This window comes from Glossina fuscipes, unplaced genomic scaffold (genome assembly GCF_014805625.2).
Source record: "Glossina fuscipes isolate IAEA_lab_2018 unplaced genomic scaffold, Yale_Gfus_2 3, whole genome shotgun sequence".
Taxonomy (NCBI): domain Eukaryota; kingdom Metazoa; phylum Arthropoda; class Insecta; order Diptera; family Glossinidae; genus Glossina; species Glossina fuscipes.
The window spans coordinates 10,012,704-10,026,788 of NW_023998417.1; the positions used below are offsets into that span (position 1 = coordinate 10,012,704).

The 14,085-nt window shown below is 31.4% G+C and overlaps 1 protein-coding gene across 2 annotated transcripts in view; it reads left to right on the top strand.

Moving 5' to 3' along the window:
- The first annotated feature begins 215 nt into the window (after nucleotides 1–215).
- LOC119634874 (headcase protein-like) overlaps nucleotides 216–14,085 on the top strand; it is a 147,304-nt gene continuing 133,434 nt past the window's right edge. For both annotated transcript variants that reach the window (XM_038029284.1, XM_038029285.1), the window contains exon 1: nucleotides 216–2,414. In XM_038029284.1, coding sequence (XP_037885212.1) covers nucleotides 727–2,414 — 1,688 coding nt within the window. In that variant the 5' untranslated portion in view covers nucleotides 216–726. The remainder of the gene's footprint in view (nucleotides 2,415–14,085) is intronic.

A 14,085-nucleotide genomic window follows, 5' to 3' on the forward strand; every position in this document is an offset into this window, starting at 1 on the left:
TATTTAAAAAATCAGTGCGCAATAATAATAATAATAATAAAAACATTTTTTAAAATAATAATAACATTAAATATTTTTTTATACGGATTCATATAAAATGCATTTTAATTCTTGTAAAAAAAATTTAATAAAACGGTAATTAATAATAAAAAAAAAAATATAATTAAGGAACTTTTTAAAAAAAAAACGGGAAATAATTAAATAATTAATACAAGATAAAAAATAAAAAATTTATTAATCAAAAATTAATAAGAAAACATAAATAAATAAATAAATTCTTCTCATAACACTTGCACGGGGAATAGATGGATGAGCGCTTGACTTGCTACGAAGAGTACGAAGAGTAATAAATGCTAAAATACAAAATAATGACAAGAAATCGAAGAAAAATTAATTAAAGCAAAATTGTTTCAAAGTAGTCGTAGTGCGTATTGGGGATTGAGTTCGTTAAAAACATGTAATCAATTTTTAAAAGCAAAAACTTTTCTAAAAATTCCAAAAAGCCGCAATAAATATATATATATATATGAAATTTCTAAGTGAACGGGAACTTCGTGGAAACTTGGGCCGCATGATGTGCTAGAAAATATAGGAAATATTTTTATATTATAATACCGTATTACTACAAACTTGTCGTTTTATTTCGGTCAATTTGTTTTTTTTTTTCTTTTTGTTTGGTTTTCAATAAAATCGTGAAAAGCAAATCTATAAAAAAAATTGCCTTAAATGGCTCCGTGTCGTAATCAGAATAGCACTGGACAACAAACTCAATCATTACAAGAATTTTCGGATTATAATAAAATCACTTCCAATTACGGAAGTGATACGCAATTAAAGAGTAGTTTTTACGACAACAGCATCAACGTCGAAGAGTTAAAGTCAACGTCAACGTCATCGTCGTCTTCATCTTCTTTTCCGGCTTTGATTACAGCCTTCTCTACCACGGATTTAACACAACGGGTAGAACAGCAACAACTGGGCAATATGTCTCCTATGCAAACTTCTACAAGCAATAATAATATCAATAATAACAACAATAATAATAATAATCATAATCATAACAACAATAACAACAACAACAACAACAACGGAAATACTGTCAATACTAGTAATGCGCTGACTCAACACAATCTCAACAGTAATATTAACGTTGATCAATTTACGCAGTGTTGTTATCCGAACGGTGATTGTTGTAAATTGGATACGTCCCTTATCTATTTAAGCGATCTGTCCGACTGTGTGAAGGTTTTGTGCAACAATGAGAATTGTTCCGTGGGTCAATATATGCATAAAGAATGCTTCGAATCATGGGAGCAACAAATAATGGTATCTCTAAAGAATATGGGAGGCCGAGCCCGATCTTGGTCAGATCGTCAAAAGGTTCAAAATATGTGGACCAAAAAAGGTTACGACCTTATCTATAAACTTTGCAATTGCAAATGTTCTCGCGGTCATTTGCGAAAGGATTTAGAATGGACTGCTCCCAAAGCATTATCCTTTGGCAATGGACAACGTTTATTAAACGGTGCTGGGTCATCGGTCAATGATGATGATGATAAGAAGAATAAGAGCAATAATAGCAATAATAAAAAGAAACGCAAAAATAATCAGAAAAACACATCAAATCAACAATCGCAACAACAAACCCAGCAGCAACAAGCAAATTCGATAACAATAAACGGTGGTAGCAATATAAGTAACAATAGTTTGGAATGTGGTGGTCAGAATAATTTGATGCCGGCACCAAATGTCGGAGTGATCGGTTCAGGTTTACCGCAAAATCAACATCAACAACAGCAATCGTCTATAACGGCCAATGATGCAAATACCGATATGCCGGCGAATATGGTAACTTCTTTGAACACAATTCTACTTAACAGTCATATCAATACGAATGCGTCAAATATTTTGGGACTTGATATACGGCCAACACGTACCAATAGCATTTCCTCGGGTAGTAATAATAGTGGTTCCTCTTCACCTTCGGCTATATCGACGTATTCAAGTGGTATTGGCAGTGGCGGCATTAATACTATCAATGCTGATTTAACCTTGTGTTCACCCATACAACAGCAGCCACAGCAACAGCAGCAGCAGCAGCAGCATAATCTTATGCAATCATCTGTCGCTTCACCATTAACTAAGACAATATTAAGTGGTTTAAGTAATTTACATAATTCCGTACTTCTGTCCAATAACAATACAAACGCAACTAATGCCATTCATAATAATAACAACAATAACAGTGTGTCAAAGTGTTCGTCGTCTGCATTGATCATTAAACCACTTCATACCCCATCATCTGCAAATCAAATTTTATCTAATGGTTTTAAACAATTAACGCTGTTCGAAGAACAACAGCTGCTATTGCAACAAAAATTAAAAGAAGTCGAATTATATTCGGAAAAAGTGCGGTAAGTAATGAAAATTATCTTATGCTACTTTTGCTTTGCCAAAAGTTTTACCCCGCAACACATAACACAAATTTGAAATATTATCCAGTTGTAATAGATATTGTTTTGAATTTCCATATTAAAAAAAACTTCAACTTGCTCGCGAGGATACAATTCACTTAATAAATTCTATGGGATGATATAATTTTTACATAATAATAACACATTTCGTGTCAACTTATATATGAAAGACACATTTTCTCATTATTCTTATTGCTTCAAAGTCTTTATTGCAAAGAGAAAAAAAAAAAATGGTAGATAAGTCAAAAAGAAAAAGGCTTATAAGTAAAGTTGAAAGCACAGTACTGTGAAATGTTTCGAAAAAAGAACTATTCATGCATTAGGTTGCAATTCCTACAGTTTTACAAAACAAAACTCGCGCCACTAAAAGAATTGCATCTTATATGCTATTGTTCGGAATGTTATGAATTTTGACATCCTTCGTTTAAAGGTTGCATCTGAAATCATACGCAGATACGAAGGTCTCTAAAGATTATACGGATTCCTCAACAGTAGCGATATATATATATATATATATATATATATATCATCTCACAATCTTATTGCGTGCTTTGGTATTTTTTCATAGGCCGAGGGGTAGGGAGTGCGTTTGTAGCCTTTTGTCATTCATTTTGCTTCCATTTTTATCTTTTAATTCCCCAGTTGCCATGTTTCACTTTTTGTAAGCCTTGCATTTCTGTATTCACTCTCGCATTCGAAATACTAAAGAGCATAAACTTATATTATTTTCCTAAAAATTTCATGAAAATTTCTCTACCCATAGTACCCATGTCATCATTTTTCTTACGATTTTCGTCTTACAATTCCAAAGGTATTCGAAGAGCTCGTTAAATAACGGGGACTTTGCCTTATATTGTGTTTAGTGTGTAAATGACTATACATGTGTAAAGGCAGGAAAACCCCTCCTACCATAAATAGCTTCTTTTTGTTTGTGTGAGCTTCGAAAAAATATCAACATTTTTTTAACCTCAGCTTTAATATGGCACACTGCAGGCGCTCTGTAGGTTGGCGGCGAGCGGAAAAAAAAAACTACAAAATCTGTTAAGAACTGACGAGGAACGTTTTTCATTTCGAGGCTAATTTCTCAAAAAGCCATAACTGCAGACGTGCAATGTAACGCAGAACACTAGTTGTATAGTTAGCTCAGGAATGTTGTGACAACGTCTTGAAATTTCTAGAAGAGAGGAGGAGTGTTGCAGTCGTAAAATATCAGGGCCTGTAGAAGCCTGAAAGTTCCGCTATTTATTCCGCGTGAAGACAAGATGTTTTATAATGTATTGAAAGAATGAAGAGAACGCAGAGCAATTATTGACTAATAAAACGAAAGGAACCAATGTAGATATGTAGGAGAAAAGGAAGATGGACTTTTTGATTAAAAATGCTCGAGAGGAATTAAATTTTCCGACATGTAAAGTAAAAAATTTAACTTTAATGCTTGTAGTATGACTGGGAGTTTTAGATTGAACTAAGCTTTAACTATACTTGTAAACTAAACGAAAATATATGCATACTGGTCAGCGCATAATTTGCATAATTACTTCAATTTTCAAATTTTTATTTAAAGAAAAAAAAAAAAAAAAAAAAAAGGAAAAAAAAAACACGTAGTCTTCGATTTTATGTTCAAGTAATTATAAACCATGTTCCATTTCAAACCAGTTTAGCTGACTTAGATATGACTGCTAAATGATATGTTTAAAGAATTAATGTTAATATTTTCGAAGACGGAGCCTTGAACTCTATTCACGAGGCGCATTTTTTTTTTTTTTTATTCGCCTACATTAAAATTTTGAATTCATTGCACATAACAAGCCTTGCTGGCGAAATTTTCAGTAAAATCAATTAAAATATTTATGTGACATATAATAAGCATAATATGCAGATTTTTTTTTTTTTTTTGATCATACTTTTTATTTTTCCATTTTTTTTTTTTTCTGCCAGATTCCACGTTACGTGCGCGATTAGACAAATTGCGTCCGCTCGAAGATTTCAAAAAAAAAAAAAAAAAAACAAAAAAAAATCCCAATTGTAGAAATTTTATATCTTTTCTATATATTTTTAGCAAAATACTAAAAACAAATAAAAAAAAAAAAAAAACCAGAAATATTATATGTATTTAGGTGAACATGTTTTAAATTTTTTTTATGCTCGATTTTTATTTCATTATAGTAAAGTTTTCATGTGTAACGTAGCAGCCCATCACAGAAGTCATATTCAATTTCTAAACATATTTTATGAGAGGTGACAAACACATGCACAGAAATCGGAAGTTTTACTTTCTTTAAATATTCTTTTTTTTTTTGTTTTTTGGTGCAAAATGTAGTAAGAGTGTCATCTGTTTGAAATAAGGTTATTCGTACATGTCGTTAACATATCTGAACCCGGAAAGCGTAGCTAATCAAATCGAGCATCATAAACCCGTTTTCCTTTATCTTTTCTTCTCCTCGTCGGATATCAATTTGTGCATACAGTCGTCACTGGCCGCCGGAAGTCCGGTGAAGTAAAAAATACTTGATCCCTGCACAATGTGCTTGTCATTCAACCTACATATATAGTTAATCTATATGTAAATTTTGGAATCTCTTTAGCAATGTCTGTCTTTTCGTCTTCCTCTTCTCATGCTTTGGAAAGGTTATAATGAAAGGTTATGATGTAGTTTGTGAATAATGGATAAATGCTCTATAATATTTTTTTTTTTTTAAATGGTGTTATGTTGCATAGTGTGCGGGAATTTTCAATACCAATTGGTCCACAAGAACTTCCAGTGCTTTTGATATAGTTTTTGTGATTAGAAGAACATTTACCATAGACACGAATAGCAAGCCAGAAAGACAATAGGAGAGACATGCCTACGTATTATATATACACTTTATAGGATGTCTGATATTTGCTTCTTGGTGGTGCAAATGATTTAAGAAAAATTACCATAAGTTTAGCCTTCGCTGCATAAGCGACAACATTATTGTGGGGCAGTGCTCACCATTAACTGCCTTAAACCTCTTCATGACTAATCAAATGCTTTTCAAAATAAAGCATTGTATGGAAAATGGGTTCAAATAAGCGCCACCATCCGAACCGCTTTCAATAGCATTCCTCTTTGGAGCAAAATACCTCGGAACACAAAATTTTATCAAAATATCTTAAAAGTTGCGACTAACAGATTGAAAAGAAGAACAAAAGGCGGACAGACAGACGAACAGACGGACAGGCGAGCTTAGATCGATTCATAAAGAAAAAATGTTTTTATCGCTGCATATATCCGCCCATAACTTGATATACTCCTTGTAGCTCAGGTAGTAGTGTAAAGTATAAAATTTATCCTAACCTAACGAGTAGTGGTTGAAGTATAGAACGATTCGGTCTAAGAAAAGTACGATATATTTTCTTTCTCGTTCTTTTTATTATAATTTTTTATTTTTTTGTTTTTTTTTTTTTTGTTTTTAGCTTCTGTCTGTTTTTTTAGTTTTGCATTGTTATTTTATTTTGGTTCGTTTTCACTCTCTAACCGGTTTTAAAGGAAGTGGAAACGTCGTATATCATTTACATAAGAATGAGTTTGTTGTCGCACAGCCACGCTTCAGTTACCCGTAATGCAAATTAAAATTAATTAAAATATTGTTGCGTTTTTATTTCATTCTTAATTATATATTTATTTATTTTTTTGTTTTGTTAGTAAGTTTATTTTCACTTTTATTTAAGTACAATTTAACGTTATTCTAACCGCTTGGCAAAAAGTTATTTTTGCTTTTTTTTTTTTTTGTAGCTTTTGTCATAAAATCTCTTTGCATTATGTTAATTTGTTGTACACATTACACATTACAATGCAATACGTTAGACGTTAGATGACAGATAGACATCTAATATTTTAGAATGTTATAATCAATTCCTTTAATGGTTAAATAGTTTTCAAGTTCTCTATTTAAAATGTGCAAAATTTGATGCAGTTTTCACTTACTTGCACTATACCTTAAGCGCATGCATTAAAAGCTTTTAATATTTTAGCATCTTGTTGTGTGTGTCCAAGTTAGTATTTATTGAGCGAACATCATTTGTGCAGGCCATCTGTTCGCCTTAGGATTCGTCATGCTTGATGGGTAATTAATTGCGTAATATCTAAAACAAGTTGTTTTTGTTAAAAATTTGCAAAGTTTCATGACCCTTAAGCATCATCTTTATTTAACACATCATTCAATAATTTTGTAGGGTGACAATTGGCGAATCCATATAATTTTCCAATACTTTCGACTTTCCGATCTTCAATAGTTCACCAGTTATGATTGGTTTTTTTTTTTTTTTTTAATATGACCAATCACTTAGGAATTGACCTCTATAAGCGCAACAGGGTAACGGAAACAGAAAGTAGTGGGAAAAAAAAGGGAAATGGAAAGCTAGTGAGTATGTGATCAATCGGTAAGTGTTATGCTTTTATCGAGGGACCACTCATTATAGCTACGACCGCACTGGGATTTGAACTCGCAAACACTGACATGGTAATCGCGGCTCTATTCAGCTGCTTAGGCGAAATTCTTTTACTTTGACTTCTTATAACTTTCCGAGCTGATCGTCAGCGTTCTAATAAATAATCTGACGAACGGACAGACAGCCAAACAGACAGCTAAACAGACAGCCAATAAAGGAAGAGATCAAGAACATAAATACACTCTATAGGTTCTCTAGTGGACAAGAAGACAGCAAAGCGAGAAATCAAGAAGGTATATATATGCACACTCAATGGAATCTCTGATAGACGATTCCGTAAATCAAGTAATGTAACACTGACCCAATGAGCTCAAATCCACTAGTCTGTGTCCATCGTCCCCCTATCCATTTCGGTGTGGTCATGGACATGGTCATGTTATACGTAAAGAGGAGAGATAACCTGTGATTGATTGGTCATATTACAAAAAAAAAATTAATTTTAATGTCATAATGTTAAGCAAAAATTGCATCCATAGGTCCATAAAATGTCACCTGCAACTTTCATGTATTTAGTTATAATATATTTGATATAATTTTGCGCGAAAGAAGGGGAAGAAATAATTTTCATTCTCATTGATTGACTGAAAAATTATTCGATTTTACAAATGCTTTGAAGTGCGCCGACTACTACAAGTGTTCCATTCATATTCATTTAACTCGTAACGCACACACACACACACACACACACACACACACACACACACACACACACACACACACACACACACACACACACACATTCATCTCTTTTCTCTATTCAGTAGTTTTCATTTCACGATCAAGGTTACTTTTAATATATATAATAACATCTATATATATATATTTATAAAATTCTTTTGAAATATATTTTGTTATTAAAATTAAACACTTTTTTCTGATTTCTATTCTATTCTGGTTTATGCCCAACACAATGTGTAGTAAGTCAGTCCATTGAACTTTTTTACTTTATTTCTTAAAATTCTAATTAAAAATTCTTAACGTATTCTCCTCCTCATTTTTTTTTTCCGTCGCTTTTGTGCCTTTTTTTTTATTTGCTGCGATCTCGCGATTATATTGCATAGAAAATGCAAATAATGGTTTATCCCTTTGTTTTTCAATTCTGTACGAATTTTTAGTATTTTGTTTTTTTCCTATTTATGCAGATTCTTATTATTTTATTTTTATTTTACATCCGCGCACAATCTCTTATCTCGTTTCAGTTTCGTTTATTTATTTATTTTTTTCTTCTCTCTTTTTTTATAAACCATGATTTCCAAGAGCTTTCACTTTCAATTTGTTTTAATTTCGTTTTTGTTTAAACATATACACATATATATATATATATATATACATGTTTTTTTTTTTTTTTTTTTCTTTTTTTATTATTTGTTTACACTTTATCTCTCTTATCATTTGAACGGAAAGCTATTTTAATCATAAGACATAAGGCTGTTGTTGTTGTTTGCTTTTCTTATTACACGTTATACTAAACTTATCAATCTTTATGTAACTTGTGTTTAAATTTTAAAACATGTATCGATCGCACCAAAAGTATTTTCTAGAAGATTTTCGATTCGATTGATATCAAAGTAATCTGTATTCCCCTCAAATGTTTATCTAGAAAAACGTAAATAATTTAGAAAAAGAAATATCGTAGATCCGCTAAAGTTGAAAATTAAAATTCGAAAATGAGGTATAGTCGCCAGGAAGGTTTCTTTCTTATTTCCCAAGAATCTGCGTATGTATAGATAGGATGATGATGAATATAGTTTAGGCAATAATCTACAAGATGTTGTTATAGTAAGTATGCAGTGTTTATGTGCCCGTGTATATGAATGAAGTTTAAACGAAAATTTATTTATTAAAGTTCTTTAGAATTACCCTTGGATTACCTATTTCCCATAGACTTGGGCTGATTGAGTAAAAGTCTTTTGAAATGGGTTTATTTATCTATAGGCAATGATGCGACGTGCAAAACACTGAAAACTTTCCTCAGTTCGCAATAACACAAAAGATAGTGAGCATTTTAATTTCGACATCAACCTATTATAACATCTTTTATTATGTTTTAATTATAACTTTACCTTACAATCAGAAATGTTTATTCTTTCTTTTCTTGTTTTTTTTTTTTGTTTTTTTTTGAAATTTATTTATCTCTGTTGAATGAACGTTTGTTGTTAATTCATTGCTTCTTATCATAGGTTTCTTCATGCACTCTTCGTGGACACACATATTAAGTTCATTAAATATTCATAACGCATAAAAATGAATTCTACAAATTATAGAGCCATTGCCCGTCTGCCCATTTAAGCCACCATTAAAATCTTAAAGAGCCTTTATTTAAAAAAAAAAAAAAAATCAAATGTAATTAATATCTACTTTTAACTTTGCCTCTTGTTAAGTTACAAGACTGCTATAGTCGATCTTTAGTAGTCGAGAATTATTCTCTCGCCAGTAAGTGCAGTCGTGATAAAATCTTTTCATTATTTGGCACGTTCACCGTTAATAATAAATTCTCCGTACGAGTATTTTTTGCGGGAAACTTGAAAATCATCTATAAATACTTAATAATGTATAGATATCTGCGAAGAGTCAATAAACGCATCAACAACCGCATTTTTACTACAATCGCTCATATTTAAAGTTCTTTTCATTTACGCAAAAGTCATCAACAAATCGTTGAACAATACGTGCAGAACGATCGAAAATGAAAATCGATCAAAGTGTGGTACTCCGGTAGCACTAGTGTTGTTTGCCTTCTCTCATTATAGTTTTAAGGGAAAGTTATATCAAATGAGCGATCATTATATTCACTCAAAGTCCATCTTTCGACATCCATTACCTCCATATCGATCGATACACGAACATGTTCCGTTTTTACGGCTTTTTCAGATAGTCTTAGAAAGCGACGCTTGTACACGAAGACTTACTTAATAAGATTGAGTTTTCTCACTGATCCTTTAGAGGATCTTCGCAAATACATTTGCATACAGTTTCTGATGCGTTGCATTGTCGTCACTTGTATACTTATTTGTCGATCATAGGGATGGTCGCTGACAGATTATTAGGAATTTCTATGAAGATTCAATCAAATTCTTGCAATCGCTAACAGTCCCGATAACAGACATTATCGAAAGATTACTGTACATATTTCTTCCTGACGCGAAAGAATAAACTATGTCTGCGGTGATGGGTGTACAAACCGATGCAGCATCGTATGTGGTTCGTAAATGTTCAATGTCGCAAATGAACGGTAAGTCGCACGTGATGTAGGGAGGTAAGCGGTTCGATATAAGCTGAATATACATCTCTTTTCACTTTGTTGTGGACTTTTCCTTTTTGACAATTTATAAGTTATTGCTTTGCTTTTTGTTTGACTTCATTATAGATAATCAAAAATTTTAATTTCAATGTCAAGGTTAATGTTTTGTCTTTCGTCGTCGTGCCTTAGCGTTTGGTGAGATGGAAATACGAAAGCATAGTCCAACTTCTTGAGTAAATTGTGTCTTGTCTTTTCAGAAGAAGAAATATAATTTAATAAATTTATTATTATTATTGTTATTATTGCTAATTAAGCCAGAGAAAGAAATTCTAAGACTAAAGTCGTAAAGCATTAGCATCTAAGGCTATCGGCTTTTTATTGGAAACTCTACCGCAAATAAGATTGGGGCCCGCGACCATTGACTTGCTAGTCATAAAATCTTTGCCTTCAGGTAGAGACTTTAATTCTTAAAACCATTTAAATGATTATTACACCCTACACAACTTGTGATGCAGTGCACATTAAGTTAGTGCAGACGTACGTAATACGGAAAAGTTCTTAAGATAGGCTCTTCTTTTATTATACCGATCGATTTACAATCATTTTATAAATTGCTCTCAGCTTGTCTGTCCATCTCATGTCTGCTCATGTATTTTTGTATTCAAGCCGCAGATCTAAATTTTTGAGATATTTTGATGAACTTTTCAAAAAATTTCGCGAAACGCTAAGTCTTGTACGGAGGGAACGTGTAACCTCTTTTTGCGTGAAAATAATGTGTACATTTTGGAGTAAGTGGTGTAGTACTCGAAGTGGTATAGCTTATGTACTAGACGGCGTTGTGCGACTAAACGTTTCTTATTTGTTTGTATGAAAAGTTAGTTAAAAAATATTTTGCTTCAATGAAAGATATATTAAGAAACTTAACCTAACTTAATTTTTTTGCTCCCCTTTGCTGCATTTTCTCTGCGAAGATTATTCAGGCCGAAAAAGGATGGTCTACTAACTTTAAAAGACGCTGGGATTTTTAAACAAATACTTGCATCTTAATTGACAAGCAGATCATTATACCCTAAAGTATTTGTGGTACAGGGTACAGGGGTACAGTAAATTTGTGCCGATGTATGGAATACACAGAGAGACTTAAGACGGATCCATCTTTTATCACATCGATCGGCCTAAGCTTGTCTGTCCATCTGTCCCTCTAGTATTCTTGTGTTCAATCTAAAGGCCGCAGATATAATTTGATATATTTTGGAAGGATGAAAAAGGGTTTAGATTGGACCACTTCTCCTACAACGCCATCGTTTGAAAATCGTTATATGAGACAAGTGTGAGATGGTCTTAAACTCTCGCATTAGCTTAGCAGCAGCACTTGTTAAAGATTTTAGTTTCTTCGCTTTAGAAATGAAGTGAAAATCCAATCATACTTGCAAGCTTTGGCTGTTGACTTCATATGCCATATATATATATATATACATACATATTTTTATGTATATATAAATTTGGTCTTTATTGATATATTGGTTTTTTTTTCGCTACCATTCTTTTTAAGTCTTCAGATCGCATATTTCGATGTTGAATAATTACTTGGTGAGTAACATATGGTTTTTATAATTTGCAAACTTTTTTTTTTTTTATGGAATTTTCATTAAGTTTATTTGTTTTCCTAAGCATATGCATATGTATATATAAGATCAAGGCAAGCCAAAAAAAAAAAAAAAAATGTAAAGAAAACATGAAAAGATTTAAAAGCGAAATGAATTTTTTTTCTTTAAATAATAAATAAACTTAAGTTGATATCGAATATATTTCACCATAAGTAATGGTTTTAAAGATAAATTATTAAGTGATATTAAAAGAATAAAATGACCATTATTTGGCAAATTACGCAGGCATATGCATCTGATCAAGTTCGCGAACATGTGCTGTAGTATCTCTTTTCAATAAATAATTTTCGCAAAAAAATTAAATCCACATGAATTAAACGATGATCTCCTCTTTACTTATACTATGTTTATATCATTTTAAAATATATATTTTTTTTTTTTATATTAAACTGGTTAAGGCAATTTAAAAAATTGTTTAATTTTGATAATAGACTAAAGTCATATATGCATATACATCTTCACTTGTGCGAACACTTAAACGCACGACCACAAAATCAATTAATGATTTTTGCAGCCAATCTGTTTTCTTTTGATTATTGATCAGCATGAGGCATAAAAATATTATTGCGCATACAAGCATATATACAAATATATAAACACATATACATACATATATACATACATTCATGTGTCGATATGTATGAAAATTTTTATTTCATATAATACATCTCTCAATTAGTTCATAGAAAAATTACATGCAAATGTACTATGACTGTTGACGAATCCATATAATTTTTAGATAGTTTCAATTGTTTTAATATAACGTTTCAAACAAACTTCAAATTTTACATTGTTTTCAAAAAAAAAAACATTAGTAAAACACAACTGTGACTGGTGAACTAATCGGAATGATTGTCAGATCTCGTTTGAAGGTTGATTTTATCTGAAAATCGAATGGATTCGCCAACAATGAGTGACGACGACGAGTGCATATGCCTGTCCTACGAATTTATTGACTCATGATTCATCTTTGTACAGCTTTTCATTTTTCATATATAAGTTTTAAAAATTAGTAGTTACTTACTTTGTAAGCACTGCTTACACACGGGAGTTAGTTGTGTTCGCAAATGTGTTTCATGATTGTTACGATTCGTTGTATCTAATAAATTTATAACTTTTTCTTCAAATAAAATCGAATAAGATTTCTCTGCTTCATCATTAATTTATGCCCCGATAAAAATTTTCAAATTGAATCACTTATTAATATACTTGATTATCGCTTCTACTGTACTTGATTATCTCCTTCTCTTATACGTAATCTTGACTTGACTGACTTTTGTACAAAATTTGTTGCAAATTTAAAAAAAAAAAAAAAAAAAAAAAAAAACATTTGTAAGACAAACCATAAACTAAATAACCGACATTATCACAATGAAATGCTCTAAGAAGAGAGAGTGAGAAATGAAATGAGTAAAGTTTCCCTACTACACCGTAATGGCTTTGTAAACAAATGTAAAATATATGTAAATGAATGATTGCGCTGACGTTGGTATGGAAATATTGTGGTAGCTGTCTATGTTCACATAGCGAATGTTATGTCTAACCATGTATGATCGTTTAAGAGATGGTTATTACATTTTTTTTTTTTGTAAAAATTGATGCAAATGCGATTGTTATCGCTGCTGCTGTCATTTTCATAACTCTCTACGAAGTGTTTATATAGACAAGTAAGTAATGGTAAACCAGTAAGAGTTCCGGAGCTTGTGTGCGAGTACATGCATGTGTAGGCCGGGTATTTTGTTATTAGAAATGCTTGGCTTTCTAATAAATTAAACATATATGTGTGCATAGTTTGTAGCCATATCGTACTATTACTCGTGGTGCACGCTATGTGTGGTTTTTATGCTGATGTAAGTAATACGCAGAAGAAGTTAACATAGATCCACTATATATGCTTTTCTAGTAATACATCTATAACTTGATGCCTTCAAAGAATATTAATGCAAAAGTATTTTTTGGCAAAAACATTTAACTTTCTATCAAAATCTTGCATTCCATTTATTTATTTAATATTTATTTAATATATGTTTACTATTAAGAGAACTCAATGCAAATCAATTTATTATAGCAAATGTACATTTTATGCTTTAAGCTGCTTTAAACTAAGTTAAAATATAAAAAAAAACACAAAACATTAAATTAAATTAAATAAATTAAATAAATAAACAAATAAAAAAACTGAAGGAAAAACAAGAAGAAGACGAACAATACACGTACACTTCAACAT